The sequence below is a fragment of the Echeneis naucrates genome, chromosome 23, assembly GCF_900963305.1.
Source record: "Echeneis naucrates chromosome 23, fEcheNa1.1, whole genome shotgun sequence".
Classification (NCBI taxonomy): domain Eukaryota; kingdom Metazoa; phylum Chordata; class Actinopteri; order Carangiformes; family Echeneidae; genus Echeneis; species Echeneis naucrates.
This window is the reverse complement of record NC_042533.1, coordinates 4,635,198-4,661,283: the sequence shown is the minus strand read 5'-3', so window position 1 is coordinate 4,661,283 and position 26,086 is coordinate 4,635,198. Positions and strand designations below refer to the sequence as shown.

Below are 26,086 nucleotides of genomic sequence, written 5' to 3'. Positions count from 1 at the left end.
CTGCAATTTCAGTGTAGTTCAACAGCAGACTTGGTCTTTTATTGTAGTGAAGAATCCAAACTTCGGGAGGAGCAAAGTTTGGGAAGCTTGGACCAGAAAGGTTTGGCCTTTTTTGAACGATGGATTCAGACTGTGCTTTGTTGAAGCAGATTAATGGTGGAGAGGCTGATTCAGCCGCTATTGGTTATCAAGTTAAAATCAAGGATGAAATGAACTGTCCTGAGTGAAAGGTCCCACTGTCCCCGTTCTGACCTTTTTCCTACCTCACACCTTTCAGCGTTCATTTTGTTTTAAACCATAAATTCCAAATCTCCTCCACTATCTGCCACAGCTTTGACACATCTGTCCACAGACGGACGGCAGCTCTCAGTCAGAGCTGCCTCTGTGGTTGTCCCTGCTACAGCTGGTGTCTTCAGCATCACATAGGCTCAGGCTGAAAACAACACCAGCCCTACTGTGGCAGCTGATAACAACACAGAGCTCAGCAACAATGATGTGGAGGACATGAAGTGGGAGATTCAAAAGCCTGTGACAGTGACAGCTGCTATTCATTGTGGATGAGACCCGTCTCTGCAGCCCTGCAGCCTCTGCTGAGCCGCGCTGACCTGAAAAGCTCTCAGCTACACTACAGGGGAAAGTGGAGAAAGACTTTATGCAAATGCCAGTTGATGCAGTGTGAGCCCCTGCCAGACAAGAGCCAATCATGGCCCTCCTGATTCCAGCAGAAAAAGAAACACAATTCACAACTCCTCCACAGAGCGAAGAGGGACATGTTGACTTTTAGAACATTTTCAACAAAATGGAGGAAAAATTGAATGTCGCAGTTTTCTAGCTTTGTAAATTTCTGCAATGTGTTTTAACAAGTTCCCCAGAGCTTAAGAGCAAACAGTCAAGCCAACAGACATTTCAGAATACAGATTTCGCTTTCTATCTGTTTGAAATAACACTGCACAAAGTTTTACCTCTGAATAAAAAAAGAAACACGCTATAAAATGTAAAGTTTTATACTGCTGTAATGTTTTGTTTTTATAGTGCGGAAAAGTAAAATATAAATGTGTTGGTTTCCAATGTTAATGATAGAATATAGTCTGGAGTGTATTTCTCTTTGAGAAATATCGACTCCATTATTTCTGATATTGTGGTTAATTAATGAATCCCATCCCGAAGCACTCAGCTGTACTTACATCTCCCTTCATTAAATGCACACAGACTCACACAGCAGTGATTACATCAAGCTTGAGCTCCTGAGGGGACGTGAACACCAGAGTCTGTCAGATTATTCCACCTGGACTGGACTCTGCACACAGGATGTGATTTAATAATGTAGCTACTAATGGTGACAGTGTTTATGTCAACATCAGAGCGCTTAATGGGTGTGACATTCACCACCTCTTCTTGCCCTTCCTGCTTATGGAAGGGGCCTTATTCCCTTAAGTGGGACCCTAACAAGGCTTTTAGTGAATTACACAGAAATATTTACAGCATTTACGCAACTCTACACTAAATGACTACAAAAAATAAATAAATAAATAAAAGAATTGAATATTGTCCTCACATTTGATTATAGATGATTACACTTGATAGTGATTGATTACACGGGGAAACAACCTTTTGGGCAAATTGCTTGGCTTGATAAATGACTTTCTATGGCTGTTGGTGGATCAGGAACAGGTCGTCTGGGCATTTTAATTCTTTAGCACATTACGTATTATGGATCTTATATTTATCCAAAAAAGATGTTGGTAATATAGCAGGACTGTCTAGCCATGCTGTCACCGCAGTTAAACAGTTACACGTTTCGCTTTTCAGGACCAAAATTTGAAGTGAAGAAATTCGATCATTACTCCTCTACAAAGGGGCTAACGAGTTAAAAGCCCTTATTCTTTACGGTTTCCAAAACTCATAATCCGCACTAGTCACAAACGAATAGCTTTGTATCTTTGTGTATTGAATGTGGCTCGTCGACAGAAGTTTCCAGATCACTTTGATAGAGCACAATGTTGACATAACGGCTGTTCATGATATAGAGCGTGGTAATGATGTTAGAATGACTGCAGGGCTTTATTGGTGATGCATTTGTAATAAGCTCGGCGGATATTTCCAAGCTGCGGTTGTAAAGCTGACATAATAAAGTTACGATGTCATCTGAGGTGGTGCTGAAAGTGGTGGAGAGGGTTTTGTTTGTGTGGAGCCTGAAATGAAAATGAGAACAGCGCTGATAAATCCTTTATTCTGTGCTTTTGGCTTCTAACCAACCCCCTTTTTCTCTCTTAACACAAACACAATACACTCCTCTCTTTTCGCTCTCCCTCTCATCAGTGTCTTATCCATCTTATTTATTCTTATTCGGTCACCATTATCCGTCAGCTTCCCAATATTCACGCTGAGCGTTCGGCCGCCCCCTCTGTGGTGGCTCCTGCTCATTTATCTCACTTTCTGAGCTTTCTGGAGCTTGCTGTCCCGGGACAGCGACTGTTAGAGATGTCATAAATGGCTTTGTGAAAGCACGTACATATTTTCCCCTGGTGACCCGCCCGTTGAGCGCTCCCACCCATCGACCAGAAATACACCGCCTGTGCCGCTTCACATCTGTCGGAGGCTAAGAGGTCCATGTCGTTGCTATCAGAGTTATGAGTAGATTTTTTTTTTTTTTTTTTTTTTTTAAAACAGAGGGGCAATATGCTCTTTGGATACGTATCTCTTATTCACTGGCTTCATCTCATCTTTTCTTGTTTCCATTCATATTTGATTTCAGCACCACATCTCTCCGTTCCACTTGTTCAAACTTGAATTTTCAATCTCTCAACATCTTTCTTTTTCCTTCCCCTCCAACTGTCTTACTTAATAATCCACCTACTCCATGTCTTCATCAAAGTGCCTCTAAATCATTCAGAATGTGCATTTTCTGAGATACCCAGTTACACTCCCCTCTCAGTGTTCATGAAATCTGCATCTAAAATTGTTTTTCTGCATTTATTTTTTTTTTTTTCAGCTCTGAGTAATCACTGCAGTTTGGCTGCTGAGCATGTAACCAATCAAAGCTGCAGTGCTGTATCCGTGGTAACGTGAAAACATAACACGTTTTATGTAACAGGAAAATGTCTAAATTTACCAAAGTGCTGGGAATAACTGAGAAAGGTGAAGCTGAGGGTCACTGGTCTTTCACTCCGTTACCTTCACTGTGTATTAAAAACGAATAGAGCTGGAATGATTGCTAAGAAGTCCAACTGGTTAGTTGGTGCAGGACGGTAATGGACAGAATTATTATGGGAACACACAAAGACGGTGACGACGGGAGGAAAGACTCACATATGCTTCGTAGTCACAGGACTGAAAGATGAGCTTCTCAGGATGATGCTGCCAGTACTGGACCGGAGTGGACGAGGTGGCCTCGTTCGGTGGACGCAATGTGATTGGCTCGCACCACTCGCCTGCCTGAAACAACAACCAAACGCAGGTTAGGATACAAACTGGATAAGACAAGATTACAAGACGGGACACGACATCAAGGCTCATGCTATGTCTCCCCTGTTGACATAACTTGTTGGCCTGAGTTTCAGTTCATAATGTAAGAGCTCTCCTGACTGAACATGAACATGTCCTCAAAGGGACATAATTCGGAGAACATCCAAGAGGAAATTAAATTTGACTGAATTATGCTTGGTTTCCAAACGCTCCCAGGCTTTAGCTCAGTTTTAGTCTTTGCTGCTGCTTTTTTACCCGGTGAGCTTTCACCTTTTAAACAAAGGAAATGCCTTAATCCTATCTGCATACTTCTCAAATGTCCACAGATAACAATTAAGCTTGTTTCATGGTCTTTTCATTCTTACTTAGATGAAACCAGATGATTTGCTGATCATGGGGTGCGCACACATCCGGTGCCAAACACTACCAGTCCATATCTGATTGCTTGTGTGTGTAATCCCCCGTCGGAAAATTGCTGAAGGACTGAAGGGAAGATGTTACAGTCCTACGCAAAGATGTTGGAGAAACTGTTCGGGGATAAGCCTTTAAAAACAGTCTACGGCCAAATCTACACTAAACACCACCGGCTTAACAATATTACACCTGTTTTTTCCCCCCCAGACTTAGACCCCAGAGAGAGGCTCAGCTGGAAATCTTCCTTTTTGTTTGTTTAAGGACGCAAACATTTGGGTTCTTTTCTAAAGCCAAAAAGAAAAAAAAATTACATAAAAATGAATGAACAAGAGTCGAGAAAACAGCTGGAGGGAGAAACATTTGTTGATAGAGAAGTGACACGATGAAGAAAGGTAATGAACCGGAGAGTTCAATTTTCCTTTAAGAACTCTCCGTTTATTCTGGCAAAGCTGACTTATCAGTGGCACCTTTGACCTGGAAACTGGGGATTACACTGTGACGCACACGCTGAGTAGATCCACCATTAGTATCAATAAATGAAAGAAAATGTGAAAATAATAACCGTAAGTATGCGATCGTCTACACTGGAGAAGCTCTCTGATTCAGAGACACACAAAAAGAGCCAAATCACACTGAATCATAACAGCTGCCGTCTCATGCATGTGTGTGTAGTAAGTGTGTTTTTGTCACTGTATGAAGGTTTGAATTCTGTTATTGGATGAGATGCTTATTTCTTTCTATCCATCTTCCACCTTTGACAAAGAAAATGCTGCTGTTCTATGATAAGAACCACGCTGTGTGTTTTACGGACTGAATTTTGGAGATAAACATTTATTTTCTAATGTAGTAGATTATGTCTTATTGCATTCATAAATATGGACGAACAACCGTTTCAATTCTTCTGCTGAACCGTGGTTTTAATAATGTTATAGCACGTTTATGAAATAAATGTCTTTTTACCTTATTTACTAAATTACATGAAACCTAAACAGCGAGGATGCCGGTGTCAGATGTTTTGCATGCTGCAAGTTATTAATGATGGATTTTCCACCATCAAATAGGCAGATAAAACACTTTTGGCTGGCATTGTATATTCATCATTCCCAAATCTAATGACTTAATTTTTCATGTATGATTAAATTATATTGTCCAGATAAGAAATGCGATTAAGCTGCCTGAAAGCTTATTGCTGCATAATTTCTTTGAATTTGTAAAACTACAGGCTATGGCTTTGAAATATTGTCATCATGCATTGGTTAATTTCTCATATACAAGATGATATAGACATTCGTCTTTCTATGATGTGAATAATATGAACAATATAACCCAATATCCTGGTTCTTATACATGGAATTGTATATATTTTTACAAAACAGCAGGGTACCACAATTTTTCACAAACTTTAATCAGAGAAGAAAAATAGATGGGGACTCTCAGCAGCAGGTTAATACACCTTTGGGACGCCAGTGAATATTTATGACCAATGCAGGATGGAGTATTTGGGGTTAGTCCAAATACACTGCAGTAATACGCGTCCATGTTCATTGAAAACATTTTCGTTCGATAGTTTTGTGGCGATGAGGAAAATCGGCGCCAACGGTTGAATGCACAATCAGAACTTTTCAGTCGGACCAATTTATTGTTAGTTTTCTTCTCATTATTGGACGATTTAGCAGTAAGAAAAATACACAATCAGCAAACTCATATTGTCAGTGTTCGTCCAGCCAAGAGTATCTAGAGTTTCTATCACCATTCATAATACTCCCCTAGAGTCCATCCCTGTCTCCCCCTCCCTGCCTCCATTCATCCCTCCATCCTCTCCTTCCTTCCTCACCATGCTGACTTGGGCCATCTGTCGTTCCAGCTTGGATCGCGGCACGTCCTCGAAGTAGTTGTCATTGCTGCGCTGCCTGCGCCGGGCGTCCGCCTGCATGATGAGGTGCTGCACGTCCAGAGATCCGCCCGGGACCCCCGCCGTGTACGCTGCCTGGCCCACTGATGGGCTGAGCTGGGGAGGAGTGTGATTCCCGCCGGGCTCCTGGAACAGAACGGGTGGGGAGGGAGATCGCAGAGGTTGAAGGAAGCGAGAGCGGGGTTCATTCATCATTTCATAATGTGCTGTGTCACTGCTGCAAGTACAATAAGTAGGGCAATTGCATTCACTGTGCACTGTCACATTTCATTTTTCAGCCACAGTGTTGCAATGCTGCTGTTCCTGGTATCTAAAATTGCTTCATAAAGTCAAAGAAAGAGACGCTGCCACATAAACAAAAGGTCTCAGCACTGAAACCTTGTTGCTCAGTGTTAAGTCACTTTGAGACAAAGCGTTAGCCTTTTCTGTTTAAAACAGTAAGGTTGCTCAAGCTGAGCAGAGACGAAAATCCCCACAGGAGTCGAGACTTTCATGTGTTTTAATGGTGTAATGGTCTCACATACTAGAGGGTCAGTTATCACTCCTGAGATATTATTCCGCTTTAGTTGATCACATATGAGGCGAATGGATAGAAGAGGCTCTCTCTCCTCATATCCTTCATTTCTTCTGTGCTGTGGAAGCTGAACAACTTCTCATCCTGAGCCACATTCTGTTCATTCAACCATTTGTTCTAATACACTCAGCTGTGTGATGTTTGCACTGTATTCCTGTGTAAACGCAGCCCTCTGCTCACACGTCATTTTATTCTGTTGTGAGCAGTATAAACACTATACTCAATGAGTGCTTTTCAATAACAAGCCTGTGGCACTTCTTTAAAGAAAGTGAAATTACAACCAAAAGCCTTCTTCATTATTCAATTACTGTCGCTTGTCAATAGAATATTAATAGTCATATCAAATATATCTGATATATGATTAAGCATATTTTTGTTTTGCTAAGAAATTACTTGGACAATTTTTTAAATATATTATAAATCATATTATTGAGTCAACAATTAATTACAATTGAACTGACTGACTGATAGAAAGAACAACATTGAAGAATGATATTACAGTCTTTTGTTGCTGAGAAAGTCACGCTTTCTATTTTAGCGTACAGTAATATAATTTGCTCCGGGACGAGTTATGTTGATATTCAGTATATAACAGAGTCTCAGGTGGACATGTTGAGACACAGCTGACAGTTTTGGCTGCTTGGACCTGGAGAAATGAGCAGAATTGACCAGGCAGACACACACATGCCTTCCTTGGCTAAACAGCACAGAAAACCAAGAGGCTATTATAAGGACATGAGAGCGCAGCCCCACTGGGGGGGTGGGGAAAGCCAGTTCCTTGTGATTAGTATCCAGGACAAGCCGGCAGGGAGGAAACTGCAGTGGGTCGGCCATTTTGTGCCTGTCTGAGAGATTTGGGTTAACAGTTTGGTGGGAACAGCAGCAGTGGGGAGTGTTTTTCTCTGTCTGATGAACATATAATGATTGTGATATTTCTGAGGGTCCATACGACTGAGACTCACCCTTAAGGAGATGGCCCGCGGAGGTTTTTGTGGGGTGTCTTCGTGTAACCGGTCCCCCAACGAGGCCAAGATCCGTTTTCTGTGTCCGATAAGACTGATCTTCAATACCTGAATGAACAAACAGATAAGAAGGAGAATTTAATGAAACTCAAGGCAATCTGAAAGTCTTGTGCATAAAAATATGCAAAGATTGGTAGATCCAGATTGTCAAACAGCAAGAATCATTTATGAGGCAAAATTAGAAAAAAAAGCTGGTCACTAAAATACGAAGATTTACTTCTTTTTTGTTTTATATAACTATAATTTGGACAGTTGATTGGACAAAAGTAATCTGTGCAGATCATCAAATTGTGTGATTACCTTTTTTTTTGAGCATTTTGTTCTTTATGGCTTTGTAGAAAATTATTTCTTGTAATGAGTTGAGGCTGTTTCCTTTTGTTTCATTGCAAAAGTCTGAAGCTGTGAAGGTGACAACTCACCTTAATTTGCATAATTTAAAACAGCTTCTTCAGAGGGAAATAGTTCAAAAACCTTCAGATGGGATAACAAGATTATGTCTTGTATAAATTATATTAATCAGCATAAAGGTAACAGATTATCATAATCATATCATCATCTTCTGACAGATTATCTGCCTTCCAAACAGCAGTTTCACAGGAAAAAACAGCAGAGCATTGCACAGCACTCAGTGAAGTTCTAATGAAAACATAATGATGTTAAAAGCCCCCGAGCACTTGCATGTGATACAGCAATATTTTTATTATTATTATTATTATTACGCAACTGACTTCTGTGTTCAAGCTGTGAGCTGTGAGTTGATTACATGAAGAAGATCATAAAGTGTATAGCACGCCCCTAATGCCTAATAATGAAAGGTTTCCTGTATGAGACTGCACAAAGGCACAGGAGCAGGAAAAACCAATTCAATTAATTAATGATTAATTCATGATTAATTAATTCTTTAATTATTCTGAGCTTCATGAGTATCAGGATTAATCTGAGCTGCTGACCTGGACTCAAATTAGACTGAAGCCTTCAAAATAAGTGGTTTGATAAGTGTAATGTTTGGTGGGACCAAAAACTCATTCTGAAAATGCTGAAAAAAGTAAACAACCGGCAGACATTTTATAATCTCATTTGATGACACAAACATACACTTTCTGTCTCTCTTCATCAGCGTTGGATGAATAGAGTGACACTGCTCTAATGTCTTTATGCCTCTTGTGTCCAGTCTCTGCGTGCAAAGTTCAAAAGTGAAGCAAAGACCAACTACAACAGGTTTTAATTTACATAAATACAAGTTTAAATTTGCGCAGGGAAAGGCTTGGGAGAGGGATATATCCATCTCCTCATCCGACGCTCAGCAACACAGTAAATAAGCACATTTTCAAAATGTCAGACTATTTATATTGAACAACTCCGGGACTAATACAATCCCAAATCCCAATAACAAACTGAGTAGTGCACCGTCAGATTTTCAGGTATTTGGCCAAGGTAATTATTTGATAAAACATTGTTACTGAGAGCTGAGAGTTTACTGAGTTTTTTCACTGACAGTCATGAAATGCAAATTCAACAAAATGAGATTGTGGCATATTTGTAACAGTCTATTGATTTTCCCCAGGAGCTCATTACACAGGCACAAACAGAGACAGAAACACATATACACACTTGGACTGCAATGAAAGCATTCATTCTGTCTCTGGTCACCAGGCGTCCACTGACTGTGCCAGTTACTGGGTTTTCTAAGGAGACTACCGGGAACCGACTTGTGCAGGGATGCTGTTTGCACCTTCTGTCACCCATATATCAGTGCAACAATCTGCAGGCTGCTTCTACGGGGCCGCCTCTAGATGTCTTCCAATAAAGGTATGTGTGCGCATGAGGGAGAGTGTGTGTGTGTCTGTGTATCTTCAGGGCAAAAGGTGGCAATTAGCCTCAATGTGAGGCCTTGCTGAGAGTCTAATGATTCTCCCTACAGTCTTGCTTTGAGTCAGCAACAACTCACAGACTTCATCAGCGACTGTACCAGTTACTGCCCGACATCTGCTTAAGAAACACAAAAAGCACAGATTAGCAACAAGAACGCACACGCTCTGGTTCTTTATGAAGAAATCTGGTAGAAATCTAAATGTCCATAATGAATCAAGTGCGTATGCAAACTGCATGTGAACAATGAAGCTATAATGAGTCAAGTGAGCCAAGGAATGCCAAACACTTCCTCCTGTTTGTGGGTTTAGCGAATATCGTTCAATAAATAATGAAAGGACTACTTAGTCTACATCCCACACTGTTCTTTTCTGCATGGAAACAATGTTTTTAACTGTTAAAATTAGATGGATCAAAGGGAAATGGAGAGCAGAGCTGGGACTAGTTGGTAGTTGAACTAATTGGTGTATTATGGCCACCCCGTGCTCCCCCCACCAATTTTACTTACTCATCTTCCCTCTCCTCTTCTCCTTTCTGACTTTCACAGCCTCTACGGCTCTCTCTCTCTCTCACAAACTGCTTTAAAGTGTCAGCGATACGACCGCATCTGTACCTCCAACTTCCTCATCAGGAAGTCTGGATTGATGATGTTGGTGCATCATATCTCACTCCACGTGTGTGAGTTTAATCAAATGAGATCGTAGTGTTCCACTCAATTTGCTGCTTGATTTAAAGACATACTTAAAAACAATGCAACTGATTGCAAGGAGATCCTCGTCTAGACTTTGCCTAACGTCGTTGCTTAAAGGTTTTTCTGAACTAAACAGAAGTGTATAAAAGTTAAGGTTTAAACAATAAGTGGACTAGTTTGACGGAAAATACGTTTTTTTTGTTGTTTTTTACATTGTCTAGAATTTCATTTTTCCAGCTTAATAATCAGGACAATCGTTCATAACATTCCCAATGAGTTATCATGATTTAAGTTTATAGATGATTGTAACGTTTGCAATGTTAGGGCTTGGTTAGATTTAAAATAATATATTAAAACTACTAGACTTTAAGAAACTTAGGATGAGTTTATTTGAACCATTAAAATAGAAGATTAATGACTTTGATGAAACATTCTAGGACATGACCTGGATTTCTTTTGCAGGATGTGGAAAAGGGTTTGAAATATTCAGTCTCCACGGGGAGAAAGAGCACGACACCGGTCTTAACACCACATTAAAGTTTCATCACTTACAAGTACACACACACACACACACACACACACACACACACACACACCAACTCCAGGAAGTGTCTTGCACGGTGAGTGCCTGTGTATGTGTGCTACACTTCTTCTTATGCAACAGAATTTACTTCAGCTACAGTAGAAGCCTCAACCAAAGCCTGGAGTTCAACTGTCGCCATGGCAACACAGGGCCGCAGCATCAGCAGCAGTCACCCACACACACTTATCCAAAAAACACACCCACCAAAAAATAAATAAATAAATAACAACCCAATACACACACACACACAGATATACAGATTTAGCCACATGTACACTAATGTGAATCCAAACACATCTCAACAGCTGTTTCCTGGGGTTGGAGATTATATTGTCATCCCCGAGTGGATTGGATGAGAATTTCAAAGCAACCTGACCATTATTGTTAAAACACACTCATTTTCACTCCATAATGCTTGACTGCAGCATTGTCCCATTTGCATATAGATTATATTCATAGCAGGAGTATACACTGACAAGGGAAGTGTTGCACTACAACAGCATATGCTCCCTCGTAACCTTTTTTTTTTTTTTTCTGCATTTCCATCAATGTCTCACACTTCAACTACGCATTTATTAAAGCTGAACTCTATTCAGCTGTGATAATACATCTGGGATTAGACAACACTGGTACGTTCGGTGTCAACAGCACTTATAGTTGGACAGTTGGAAAACAGACATTTCTCTGTACAGGTCTATTAAACAGCAAACGTTTGATGGATGCTGGATATGTCTATTTTTTCTGCTCTCATCAAATACAGAAAGAAATTATTATGTTCATATTTCATGACTCCTCTGCCTTGACATTCAGGGTAGAGGAGTCTGGCATTCTGGCATTCAGCCCCCAGCCAACTGGCCAACCGGTCAATATTCGAATGGAAATGTTTAAAAATTGCTCAAAATGTGTCAATTTTTAAAGGTTTCATTTCAGTAACAGCTGACCTCTGTTGGTTTTCTCTAGTACTGCTTATAACACTAAATAATCTGTAACTAACAATGTGTTTTTAATGGTTTTCAGACAATACAGCTCTGTAGTCCAATGAAATGATTCATATCAGGCTTTGGCTATAGCAACAATACTTTCAGCTATTAGTCATTGTTAGTTTGGGGCCTTTATGGATTGACATGAAGAAAAATGAGAATATAATCAGCCTCATTATTTCCACCAAAAACTGACCCTTGAAAGAGCCTTACGTTGAATTACGACATCATATTTTCTGGGTTTTATAACACTTTCAACCTGCCAGACCTCTGAAGGTTTAACTTGTATACTTAGCTGAAAATGTACATGTAATTTTCTTAAAGTGACCATAATGGCAGAAAAACTGAGGGCATGTTCGTTCTCATTGTAATTCTCATTGTATTGTAAAGTTTACAGCCGACAGTTAAAGTACATATGAAACACTCAAACCTGAAACTGATGAATGAAATGAACAAACATCACTGAGTTAGTAGAAATGATTTCTCTGACATCAATACAGTATAAATGTGTTTTGAATGGTCTGAATAACGTGAAACATCACTGGACATAAAAGTGGATATGGATATCTGTGTCTGAGTCGTATCACTGAGCAGCTAAAGCGTCCAATGAGAGTTACTTACCCTCTGGTCCTGATTTCATTACCGTGGTATGAAGTGATTTGGGGCGCTGTTTGCCTCCAGTATCAGACTGGGCCGTTATGTTTGTGTCTTCTGTGTGTGTCTGTGTGCGCCGATCAATGCACTAATCCTGTTAACAGTCCCGTTAGCCCAGACTGAACAGGCTTGATTAACGGATTAGTCGCCACACATACGGTTAACGGAGCCCTGCTTTCTCCCAGACATCTCCTCTCTGTAGCCTGCTCTAACTTCACTACAAAAATTTAACCTTACTTGACAGTCAGTTTCTTTGCAATTTAAATGTTCTCTTTGTTTATGCATGTCTTTTCCACCTTCAAGTTATTTACTTTAGTGGATAGTTTCCAGGATAACTGACATAATTACATTTAGCACAAGGAATCAAATCATATTTATTCATGAATCAAAATCACAACTTTCGAGAAAATGAAGGGAGAACACAAAATAAAGCTGATGCTGCAACAAAATGGCACAGTTTGCAAAGAAACCGATGTGACAGTGAGGGTGAAATGATTGGGAACGTTAACAACGACCTGTCTCATTCTGGACAGCCGAGACAAAAAGTCTTTTCTCCGTTTCCGACCGGAGGGAAGGTTGGAAGCTGGTCAGCTCACCGGAGCATAAAACCCAGTGAGGGACTAACAGTCCAGTCACTGTCTGTGCTCAAGCTAGCACATAGTTTTAATGATGGAGCAGGAAGGAGCGGACAGTCTTTCATTAGTGTCTCTGCTCCCTGTTTAATCTAAATTGACTCAGCTAAATACCCCTTTCATTAACCCCATATCTTTTTTCCTTTCCCCCTTTTCATTCTTCCCGTATTCCCTTGAACTCAAATTACCTATCCTCATTTGCTCCCACATGTCTCTCCCTCCACTTTGTCCTTATTTTCCCTCCACTCCCCTCTTCTATATCCACATGATACGAGGAGAGGCCATAAGAAAAATGACAGTCAGAGAGAATAAATAGACTCGGTGCGTTCGTGATTTGGCCTAATAAAAGACAAGGCGCTGCAGTAATAAGAGCTTCTTCTGCTTAGCCTTGGCAACTGCTTGTGATTGGTTCATCTTTGTTTGTTAGCTTTGGCTCTATTTATCTGCCTTCCCCAGGCTCATGTCAATATTCGCGATCACCTCACCCCTGGAGACTATGAGGGCGTGACCTCTGTGATGTCAACAGACCTCGACAGCCCTTCAGGCGTCATCTGTTAATGGAGCGATCGAACCCCCCCACTGCTCCAATATCACTTTGAAAAATCCTTAATCGAACTTTCAGATCAAGGAATCACTGGTGTGGGGTTACTTAAATTGCCTGGGTCAGAAAACACTACAGGTCAATTGAATGGTAATATTGATCAGCATGCATCCAATTGCTGGCCCACTGCCATCTGAGAGGTTGAGCACTGAGCTGAAGTTACTATCAACAACATCACAGTCATGCTCTCTCTGTTTATAAGCTACTCCACTTCCAGTTTTACAGGTAGATTGTGATGATGTGTGAAATGTTTCAGACATTTAGCAGTGGTGTCTTTTTCTTCCTTACTTAACTCTTCTTTTGTTTTTTTTTTAGAAGAAACGAAATATACAGAATGACAATAAAAGGTTTAATATGTTTGAGTGTTCTCCACCAGATAGTTATGAATGTAAATATAATTAAAATGTGTCCATTTCAAAAAGCGATAGACACAAGTGGCCAGTTAACTTAGCTTTACTAAAGGTTAGGAACATGAGAAGATGACAAGGGTAATAAGTCAGCATCTGTAAGTAGCTGGTTTATTCTGTAGAAAAATCAAAATGGAAAGAAAACAATTCTTAGTTTTACATGGTGCTGGACGTTTGACTGGGAGCAGCTGGCAGGCAAACAGTGGAAACAGTGGAAATTTATTCTCCCCAACTATTCTTCTACATTCTCAGAAAATTACACAGACTTTGGTTTATGGCTGGTATTTTTAAAAACCAGGAAACAGCCTGGTTAAGTATTTTAATGACTTTAAATAGTTTGTAAAATAAATTTTGACATCAGGCAATAGTCATGCTCAACCTGCCGCGCTAAATCTGTCCCTCTAGTGAGTAAAATAGAAGTAGCCCGAGTCAAAAACAGCTTCCAGTTTGCAATCAATAGGGTCTGCAACGCACACAAAGCTGAGTGTGGTGTAGACATTTACATTAGCGATGCCTGGCTCTTTTTTTTTTTTTTTTTTTAACCTTATTATTGATGTTTTTCTAACCCTGAATCTGTTGAACTCAGCCAGCCACTTTCCCCTCCTCCTCCTCGCTTCACGTCATCCCTCACCTGATGTGTGTAGAATGATAAGCATTGATTTTCCTGCCTTCTCAATAGATTCCACACATGCACACACATCCAAAGACACAATATGCTATTGTCAGAAAGCTCGCTGGAAGCTCAGCTGGGTTCATGGCAGCGAGGTCCAAGCTGCAGCTTCATTTCACAACTACAGCTTCTCCTAAAACATGCATGCATATATATATATATACACTCTCACACAGATACCCCATCACGGGTGGGGTGGGGGGGACTGGAGGGAAACCAGAGACCAGTGGTTGCCTAGCAACCAGAGAGCGGAGGGAAGTTGCTGCTCGGGGTGATGTGTTAAAAATGATGTCCAACGGGGGACCAATGGGATGACTTGTTATATTGCTGAGAAAATAGGCAGCCAATGAGAGGACGCAGTTAATAGGCCCGCCCACATGGAGACACACATATCTCCATTAATAGCATGAGAACTGTAACTATGACTGGAAGCACAGGACGTGTGTGAGTGTGTGTGCTGAATGTGAAATATTGCAGGATCAAGGTTGAAACATGATCTTTCAAAGCTCGCCTCCCACAGACTCACTCACATGTATAGTACGCGCACACAAACTCAAGATCATGATTGAATTCCCAACAAAATGAGAGAGGAAATGGTCCGTGATATTTTTCTGCATTAATAAATACTTCAAAACTGTGAGATACAACAGATTTTCACACTTCAGAGGAGCAGAAGCACTCTTAAGGCGCCAGGGTGTGTGAATTTAAAATTAAAGAGGGCGATTTCAATTTCATAATAATGAACAATAAAATGAAGGTTACACATGTATTTGTTTTCAATATTGAATATCTGACTTTTACAAAGAGACAATCGAGACTAATAGTTAAAGATACAATTCTTTGATCAAAAAGATTCTCACATTGATGCTTAAACTTATAAATTAATGTGGGTAGTAATAATAATAATAAGCCCTCTGTGTGCCTGAATGATGTGCCCATGACATAACACAGCCCATTTGTCTTTGTTTGCTATCTTGTGCTGCAGAGGTAGAGCAGCGCTCATGAACAACAGCTGCTCATGGTCAGAGTTAGTGAAGTGTGACACATAAAGTACACGGTACAGTAAAGGCTGCAGATACAAGATTGGGTTAATAGGATGCTTGTCGCGGCTCTATCTTTGAACTCTCCGCTGGAGGACAGTATTTGGATGCGACCCTGCTGTGCTTATCTTCATAAATCTACATGAGTAGCTGGAAAGCTTAAATAATGTGCCAGTGGTGTTCCTGACGGAGCTGGAAGATCGTTTCCATCAGCAAACTTTATGAACAAAACAGTGGTATACTGTATTACTTCAGTGAAGAGTATCTTAAATCTTAAATAAATCAAGGTAACTCTTCTATGCTTCAATCTAAATGGGGCAGATATTAGCAACCTGCCGTTACGGTACAGAACAGTTTGCAGTGAATACTTATTGGACCTAATTTGTGTTTATACTAAGAGCTGGTGCAACCTGCTTCTCTGTGTGAGAGCCAAAAAACGAAAACATAAAAAAATCTGAATCATGTAGCCAAATATTACAAATGAGCAGCAAGGTCAAAGCTGTGATGCCAAAGATAGTACAACCAAATCCTGGGGCAAGATAGCATGTCCTTACTGCAATGTTGTTCAAAGTGTCACTCGTGAATTTGCACAAGAATTTTAACACTTAGATTAGATAATATGATACTTTAATGATCCCCATTGGGGAAATTCAAATGTCACAGCAGCACAAGGCAAGAGAACAGGTGACAAATAGTTAAGTTCAGTTCAGTAATGCTTCAGTTCTTCAGCTGCGTTACTCCACCTGCCAATGACGACCAATAGTTCAGATATTAAAAAAAAAAAAAAAAAAATCCGGCTGATCCATTGTGTAGTAAGTACAACAGGTGCCTGCCAATATTTTCCATTCTGTGACCCAGTTCAGGCTCAAAATAAGATGTCAGCAGTTTGAAAATAAGCTCTCTCCTCTCATCATGTAATGACTGAACGGTGTGAAACAGAGGTGCGAATTCTCTGAATCATGTCAGGGCTTCCTAAAAAAAAAAAAAAAAAAAAAAAAAAAGATGACACAGCACACTGCAGCTGAACCTGCTGTCTTTCCTAAAGGGCTGGGAACATAAACAAAGTGATGTTGCATCAACACTGCAGCTACTATAGATTAAAAGACTTTGTCTACAGGTCATCCATCATGCTGTTTCTGTGCGCTGCCTTCTGACTAAAACTGGTCACTGAAGAGGAATCTATTGCAATGACTCGCCGCAGTGACGATTTGATGAACAGCAGGCTGGATTATGATTGATGGACTAGCGTTGGAAGTAAACAGCATCTATAAGGATTTCGAGCTCGATCCTTCTGTCTGTCTGGTTTATTCCTCAGCACCTGGGAGGAGAATAATACCTCTCTCCTTCTTCCTGCTGGGACCTGTCCCGTCTTTTCACTCTACTTACAGTGGTGAGAAAAAAAAAAAAAGTATGCAAACCCTTTGGAATGACCTGATGCTTAAAGGATGTGATCCAACCAAAACCAGTCACGGGTTTAAACAATCACCATGTGCTCCAATATAATTCAATATTAAATAGATTTCTAAGCATCATCTTTAATGTCTGTATTGAACACAGCTTCGAAACCTTCACCGTTCTGGTGGAAAAGTGAACCCCACACACTTAATAACTGGTCGAACCTGCTCTGCGTCAATGGTCAAACTCTTCCGGTAGGTGCTGGTTGGACAAAGGGGAAAATTAGGACTTCAGAAAATGTGACGGTGGTTTTCCATTTCCCATTAAGTGATTATCACTTAAATATAAAAATATATAGTTAGCTTGAGCACATTTTTATACGTGGACAGATTTCCAAACAAACCTTAAGCCTTCCAAAACCCCTCACTTAAGGAGGCATTACATTTTTTTCTGTCTTGTCCCGGATTTCACTTCTCTTGCCATGTTTGTAGTGAGTATCTTCACACATGCAAATGAGGATAGGACATAAATTAGGGCAGTGATTGTATTTAAATAGAATTAAAACAGCTGCTTTTCCCCATAATTCATTTCACTCAGACAACAGTTTGGTTTTGAGGTTTTTTTTTTTTGGGGGGGGGGGGGGGGGGCTTTTTGGACTTTATTCTCTCCTGAAAGTCTTCAGACATGTGCAAACAGGACAACTGGGTCCAGTGTCTGCATGCTCAAGAAAACGCACAAGTGAATCGCTCTCCTTCAGAGCAGCCTATTGTGTAACTAAGAAAAGTAACTTAATTGAATTTTCCCATCTCTCTGCTTTTTCTACTGGCGGAATAGAGAGACTTCGCAGGAAATTCATGTTTTAGAAGAACACGATCGATGCTCTATCACTGAGCTCATTCTCTCAGGTGGCCCAAGTACAGACTCCTACACACTAAATGCACAAAAATGTTTACTGCACACACAGAGTCACACAGCCGGTAAATTAGCCTAGTCAGCAGGTTTGATTGAGCGCCATTAAAGTGTTTCTTGTATTGTAGTAACTGTATTGTAGCCTCGCAGAGCATCCAGATCAAAGATGCATGACTAAAACAGCAACCGAAGAAGAAAAGGTTCCAAGCTCACGATCGTATTTCCTCCCTTTTATTCTCCTTTGTTTTACATCCTCATCCCGTCTCCCAGTAGGCTTACCTCTCCCCAAGATGGGATCACTCCAAATGAAAGGCTGAGTCGTCTTCAGTTTGGTCTCTTTCTCCTTACTGTCCAAGATAAGTGCTTCTTTCTCCCCTCCTGCCTCTCCTTCTGTCTATCCACACTTTTCTAGCTTCAGCTCTCGCCTCCTCACAACCAGCTTTTGTCTTCCTTTCTCTCACACTCACTCTGTCTGCAGCTTTCCAGGCTTTCCAGCGCTCACCAACTCCTCCTCTTTCTTCAGCTTGCGGCAACCAGACTACATCTCCTGCATGTCTCTGCCTGAGCGCTTGCTCGCTCTCTCTCTCTCTTTCACTCTCTCTCTCTCCACATACACAATCACTCTCTGCTCTCACTCTCTTTCTACCCAGTTTACATTTCCCCCTCCTCTCCATCTTGTCACTATGGAGACGCAGGGCTCGCACAGAGACGAGCTCGTGCTGGCTCAGAAGAAGTGTGAATGTGTGTTTGTGTGCTGCATGAGTTGAGAGAGTTCAACAAGAGCAGTATCGTCATCATTATATGGCACTAAGAACACATGGAGGAGCCACTGCTGCCTGATTTGTTTGAAAGAGATCTTCACTAATACCTTTATTCACTTTATTACCGTGAGTTGGATCAGATGTCAGAGGCTGGAAACATGGAGGATCCAGGAGAAAGCGTCCCCACTGTTATCTGGCAACACTACAGTCTGTTTGACGACTAAAGGTTTCTGGTTCTAGCCAAAAATTTGGCACAAACCACAATTTGATGTTTTTACACTTCACATTTTAGTCAGATTAAACAAACAAAGCACAACATTTGGTGAGCACTTTCCACTATTTATACTGAACTAATCCAACAAGCAGCTGGCTGGAGCTTCACATTCACCATAAAGGCTGCTGTGTGACATCGATCCTCTCACTGGAAGGAAAATAAGTACATGTTTATCTTCAAATGTTTGATTCATTCCTGTGTTGAAATCCTTAAAATGGAGGCAAAGGAGTGGCCTGGTAATTTATCACCATTATGACTCTATGTTATGTCTATCCGTTGAAAGTATTTTAAGGTTTTTGAGAAGTATGAGTCAGTTTGGTGTAACAAAATGCTCCATTATCTATTATTGTTGCTATAGACAGTCCAGCCAGAGAGAGTTAGAGGTCAGAGATATTGAAAATTCAGACCTCATTCTTGCTATTTGGCATCAAACACCTCATTAACCAGCTGATATCACCCAAAAGTTAACCAGAATTAATACGTGTCATTTTTATGTGAATAAGCAAACCGTGTTGGATGCAGTTTATTATCTTGTGTATTCAAACAGAAGTCTACCCTGCTTAGATAGCCAGCAGTGGAAAGAATTAAAACAAACAAGGTGTCATATGAAAGAAACACCCTGAGCTGGATGTGACCCAACACCTTTGCCGTTCTTGGTTAGCACCCTAACACTCAGGCCCCCATAAATCCCCTCAACCAGGAGAGCCTGATGCCAATCCAAGTCTTAGGAACCCTCCAAATGTAAATCACCTCATAATGTCTGTGAAAAACGAACTGGACTTATAAAGCCCTTCCACTTTATAACTGTTATTACTCAGAAATACGTCGCATTATTCTGTTTAGCCTCAAAGACAGACAGGTTTAGACATTTCTCCAGGAAATGGCTCAGAGAAATTCCAACTTCTCTGCTCACAGTTAGTCTTTAGCAATGTTGCTTTGGGGGTCTGCTCCTCAGAGCAACATCACCACTGAACAGGTTTTTGCAGAATGAGTATGAGAGTGTGTGTTTTGATACTTTATATTAAGCATGCATGTGTGTTCATGTATGATGGTGTATATCTGCATGCGTGTCAGGTCAAATGAGTGAAATCCAACCCACAAAGCTTGACGTCATTCTAACTATTTCTGTCTTTGTGAGACTCTACTGACGTGATCCAGGAGGATAAACCGGAGACACAGTAAAAAAAAAAAAAAAAAACCCTCCAGGGAGGGGAAAAAAAAAAAAAAACTACACTACAGATTTAAACTTACAGATGCACTTAAGTTTGTAGTTTAAAATTCAAGGAAAGAAGTGCGGAAAACAATTTGTTCCTTTATTGCAACTAACCATAAATCTTAAGAGAGATGCAAATATACGAGAGAAACCATTAAATCCACATTCCTTTATGCCTTTATATTTATCTATTTTCTACTATTAGATCTTTAGTAATGACATTGAGCGATACGTTTCAGAGCTCACTTTTGACCTTGAGAAGACAATGTCATTCAAGTCCATTTAAGAAGTGGCTTTGAAGCTTTTGATCAGATTACATGATCAGAAATTGTGAATGTCGTGCACTCAGTCTTTTCATGAAGTGCACTCAAAGTTCATCTTTTAACAGCAGATGATGATGTGATATGTGATATGAAAGTTCCAGGATGAATAATCGATGTACTTGGGAGACGTCTGCCATTTAAATTCAACAGAACTTGGAAGCCCATTCTGCTAATTTTAAGTGGTAAAATTCATAAAATAGGGAATTTCTGATTCAAAGGTAAAATGATTTATTGGAAGCGGTCACCGGTGACTTTGGCTTTAGGCCTCAGAGATGAAAACGTGAAAAAAGTGAAGGTGTCTGAATAATTTCTCAATTCACTGCAGATTCAAAGGAGGGATCATTTTTCGCTGTTAACAAGTGAGCTTGTTGTTTGTGCAGCAGCAGCACTCACAAGCCACAGGTTCAGGGTGTGCTCACGAGGGGCAGGAGGTCACACACATTCTCTCCTGACACCTCCCACACCATCTCCAGCACAGCGAGCGCTACAACAGGAAGCGTCAACGCCAAATAAGGCTGCAGCAGAACGATATCGGCAGGCAGGGACGGTGAAGTACACTGCAGTCCTGAGGCAGATCCACCCACACGAAAATTAACACCAGCCACTATTCACCACTGCCGATCCAGCTCAGACTGCAAGTGAAAGTACCATATCCTCACACGCATGTACAACAAAAGTGTGTGACAGCTGCGCACACGTATGAGTCTGTCTGCCGTGAAAAGGTAAACCAGTCGATGGAAGTGTGCGTGCAGGAGTGTGTAAGTACTGCTGATGTATGGAGTTAAATCCTGCAGTGCCTAATGAAGGCAGGAAGCATTTGGTGTTGGGATGTGAGACAATCTGTCCATTTGGAGAGGTGACAAAGAAGGTGACAAGCACTGGAACATCACGCACGAACACACACACACACACACACACACACACACACACGGACTATTTGGAATAGTGTCAGGAAAAGGTAATCTGTTACACAAACACACACAAACACATTCAAATCTATTTACACCAAATGCACATATCTCTTGTCTCTATGGTAACTAGTAGCCACCATGGCAACCAAGTACAAGCGGTAGAAGAATGGCTGAACTCTCCTGACTGTCCTCAATTTACTTTGGACCCCTCATACAAACACACACACACAGTTCCCACTTCTGAAAGTGTGCGTGTGTGGGTTCCTCCTGAAATGGTATGCTGTAATCAAAGACGGGAATGCAGAGACAAGTCAGGCCCTGCAGGTGAATCACACACACACATACACACACACACACACACACTAGCAGGTCTTCACATGTAAGAGATGAGCGTAAATGAATAAAGGATTTTTCCTATTTACTGTAAAAACCATGATGAAATACTACTAAACAATTAATACCTGTAAACCAGAGCAGACTTTCACACAACTCACTGTCCTGTAAAAATCTTTACATCTCTGACTATAGGAGGCCTACGTAGTCACAAGATCGGAAATAACTTTCAATTATTATACATCAACAAAAAGTTTAGGTATTGAATTTACAATATGATGACATGATACATACAGTTCATTCAGTATGATTTCTCATGTCGCTATAGTGCAGAAAAACATTATATCCTGCTGTAAAAAGTTTTCTTTTGTGATAACAGCTCCCAGCAGTATGGAAACCATAACCATGAACTGTGAGGCCTTGGTTTAAATATTCATATTTTGTGATGTGTATCACTATTGGAACACAATAATACATAAATGTTATGTAATTCTGCTACACAGACTCAGTTGTCCTTTAATAAACGAAGGGACAAATATCCAGGGAAAAATGTATGTAAAATGAGAAAAACTTTCTATCCTTTTGACCTTCTGTCACACACTTTAAATACAATATACAGGTAACAAAGGACACACAGCATGTAGACTCACACACAAACGCACACTGACTCCTCTGATATCAGCGTCCACTCATCTAGAAAACATTAAGGGAATTACTCCTGAAGGACCGGAAACTATCTGCACTCTACTGTCATGAACGTGACTTCCTAAAATGAAATCCATTTCTAATTGCTTCGCTCTGGGCTCTCTGAGGACTCACTTGAAATGAGAGCAATTTGCAGCTTTGACGCAGTGGTTTTATACCTTCATACTTTCCTCACCTCACGACCAGGATGGTCTGATTGAACTGAAAGGCAGCAGCACCACCATGTGGAGCGTTACAGGGCTTGTCTGTGGCTCACTGCACTGCAGGGAAATGAATATGTAAATCAGGACTTCATCAAGTAAAAGAAAAACAAGATAAGTAATGCCGCATACAAAACACTACATATGGAATCACTACACATACATATTTTGCTGTGAAAAGTTTTTTTTTTTTTAAACAGTTATGCTGCCTTGAAAAAAAAAAAATAATAAAGCAAATATTTATACAATATTTGCTTTATTATTTTACAATAAAATTAATTATTTTACAATATATTTTATACAATATTGATCCAGTTTACTACATACCCAACATTGTTACTGGTGTTCTGAATTTACAGCATGCTGCACAATAAGGTGTCTCAGTGTTCCCAAATAAGCACTCTTTTCATGACCTGGGCTGATCCACAATGGAGATTCTGACAGTGAATTATTCCCGAGACAGTTGGCAGATTTTACCAAGAGACTGGTGATATTAAAAGCAAGCTGGTAGAGTCATAATGTCTTCCCATTATTACATTCTCAAGTGCCTGACATAGCCCTCTAAATTTGGTTGGGCTAAGGGGAACATTAAGGGAACAAAGCAGGTTAAATGGTGGCTCCCCAAAGACAAAGTCAGTCAGAAAGTGCTGCTCTCGAATACAATCGGCTATTTACAAGAAATGCTGTAACCACCAAGTGTATTTAATCAATTAAATACAAAATGTATTGACGATTATTTACTATCAATCAACCAATCTGCAAGTAAACACCATCAGATGAAGGTACAGTATGTTACCTCAGCCTGTGATTAGTTCAGTTAGGTAAAAAAATATATCACATGGTCAGTTTAAATGATTCATTCTTTTACATTATTAATTTTAATGCGACCATTTAAAATAAATTTAATGGGTTTTCATTTCAGGTCTCCAGGATTTTACTTACCACTTCAGTAGCTTAACAATGCGCAACATCATTAAAAATATTTGCCAGTAATTGCTAAACTGTCCGCTTCAAACTCCCATGTCTAGTTTTACCTTCAGGTAAAGTGTTAAGAAAAATGGACATTCGTGTGTAGTTAGAGGGAAAAAATAAAAAGGCTGATTGAGTAGTCTGAAGACTATTAATAAATTAGAGACACTCATAGTGTGAAGGAAAATACATTTTAAAAAGAACGATTAAAGTCTTTACTCTAAATAACTTTAATCAAAGATGAACAGCAGCTCTTTAATAAGAATCCCTGCTGGTAAAATGTGTGAGAGGATGAACATTAGAAATGATCCTAAACCATAAAAATGAAGACAAATCCCACAAAAATAAGACTCACGTTGTAATAAACCAGATTTAGTCATTAGTATTCTTCATAAGGACTAAATATAACAATTAACCAGAACCAGGTGCGCCTCAGATGAGTCAAACTGTCCTGCTGACATAAACCCTGAGAGCTGCACGCACACACAAACACACACTATACTGCAGAGAGAGGTGCACCTGCTCACTGTGTGCAGCATATTGTGTGTGAACAGGTAGGATTAAAAGGTGTTTTGAGAAAGCTCCTCTAATCCCCCAACAGCAGGACGGCACATATGTGCTCCATTAAAAGACCTACACACATCTATACACACAGACAAACACACACTTGTATCTTTCTATTTTAAAGGGCTCCAACAAATGCTCGGTACTCCCTCTTTCTCTCCTTAAACGCCACAGCATCTGTTGCCCGTAGCGATTATCGAGTCACTGCATGAAAGCAGCGGTCAACGTTTATTTTTTGTTTGTCTTGTTCGCCGTCTCTCCCTCCATCACATCCTTTCTTTTACATCTAAGTGTCCTTCTCTTCTTAACGCCACCATCTCCACACACACACACACACACACACACCTCTCTCTCAGGGCAGCGGTGACCTCTCCATCACCCCGGAGACTATTGAGTGATACTGCTGCAGTGATGCACAGGCTTTATAGAAAAGCCTTTACAAACACACACAGTCACACATCGCTCACACACCCTCAAATATTTTTAATACTTCCCCTGAAAGTCATAAAGACAGACGACAGTCATGCATAAATAGTTATGATGATTTTTAGAAACAAATAGTTCACCCAGATGGGTGAACTTGGCTGTATAAATTATCGGTATGTTTAAGCCTGTAGCTGTATCTCTAATGTTTGTCTGGGGTGTCTGGAGTCCAACCCCTTGAATGTGTGGACACGTGGCTGAAAGTTGTATTCCCATACTTTACAAAGTCCTCAGGAAACAGTTCGTGGTCTTTCCCATCTTATCTGAAACGTCACTGAGAATAATGCTGCATTAAAGTCTTAACTGGGGCAAAGGAGCCAAGAAAAATTGAAATGTTCATGTACTTAATTCACCTACTGTGTTCTTGTGCAACCTCTTGTGGCTTCAATCTGCACTACAGCTGCTTCATCACCACTAATTAGGATGATCCAATGCTATTTTACAATATCATCTTTGACATTTAGTTCACACTGGGAACATGATAAGGAACATATATGCAGATAAGTTACATTTATAACACGTAGACAATATGTGCGCAGCAGTCATTTAACCACATACATACATAAACACAGACATGTATTAACACTTTTCCTATGTCACATATGGAGCCAGAAACACACACACACACACACGCACACAAGCACAGCATGTGGGTGGTATCCCCAGCGCTGTGGAACATCTTGCATCCCACATGCTTATATAACTCCCTCTCCACCTCCTCCAGCTGATCACTCATCACTTTATCACTTTATCCTCCACTGGGAAGGAAAGACACCCCTTCTCTTCTCTCTCTTTTCCTTTCGTTTCAATCAGCCAGACAGGCGCCCTCTGCAATCGAGCATGATTTTGTTTCACTCTGAGCGTTAAAGGAGCACATCACTCAAATGAGATCAGGCCGCAGTAAATCCTGTCTCTGCTGAAGATTTTATGTTGGTAAAAATTTAATCATAAACCTGTACCACTTGTGACAACAGAGGAGCCCAAATGCCAAATCTCATCATCCACTATTACTGATCTTTAGAGGAGATATTCAATAAAAGAGAAGCAGCTGTAAACTACTTGCTCTTTATTCGTGCAAACGGGAAATCACCAGCAAGCGCAGCAAGACAAGAGAGAGAGAGAAACAGCATGAAAATGGAAGCAGGGAGGTTATGATATAACAGCAGAAAATGCACCTCCTTCCTGTTTGTATTCCCAGCACACACTGCACAGTAATGAGAAGAAATGCCTGATGGGCTTCCTGCACACTATGGCCTCAGCATCCTTCCCACAGAGGAAACTTTCACATCAACTTCAGCCTTGTTTCAGATAAAAAGCCAAAGGACCAAGCTTGTGTGTGAACTGATGCATGTGTCTGAAGTGCAATATACTGCGTGGGAGATACAAATTCACTCTGTCATGGAAGTAAAAGATGAGCACACACAACAAGAGGCTCCACAAAGCCTCCACAGTGACACCGCTGCCCTTTATTACAAAGGAAAATTATCTGCTATAACCTATTTTACAAAAGTAAATGTGTTTGGAAAGATCCA

General features: G+C 40.5%; 1 protein-coding gene across 2 annotated transcripts in view; it reads right to left on the bottom strand.

Annotated features, from left to right (window-relative positions):
* anks1b (ankyrin repeat and sterile alpha motif domain containing 1B) overlaps window positions 1-26,086 on the bottom strand; it is a 164,032-nt gene that overhangs the window by 10,319 nt on the left and 127,627 nt on the right. For both annotated transcript variants that reach the window (XM_029494747.1, XM_029494748.1), the window contains exons 20-22: window positions 7,328-7,435; window positions 5,714-5,917; window positions 3,310-3,435 (exon numbers count right to left, since the gene is read on the bottom strand). In XM_029494747.1, coding sequence (XP_029350607.1) covers window positions 3,310-3,435; window positions 5,714-5,917; window positions 7,328-7,435 — 438 coding nt within the window. The remainder of the gene's footprint in view (window positions 1-3,309; window positions 3,436-5,713; window positions 5,918-7,327; window positions 7,436-26,086) is intronic.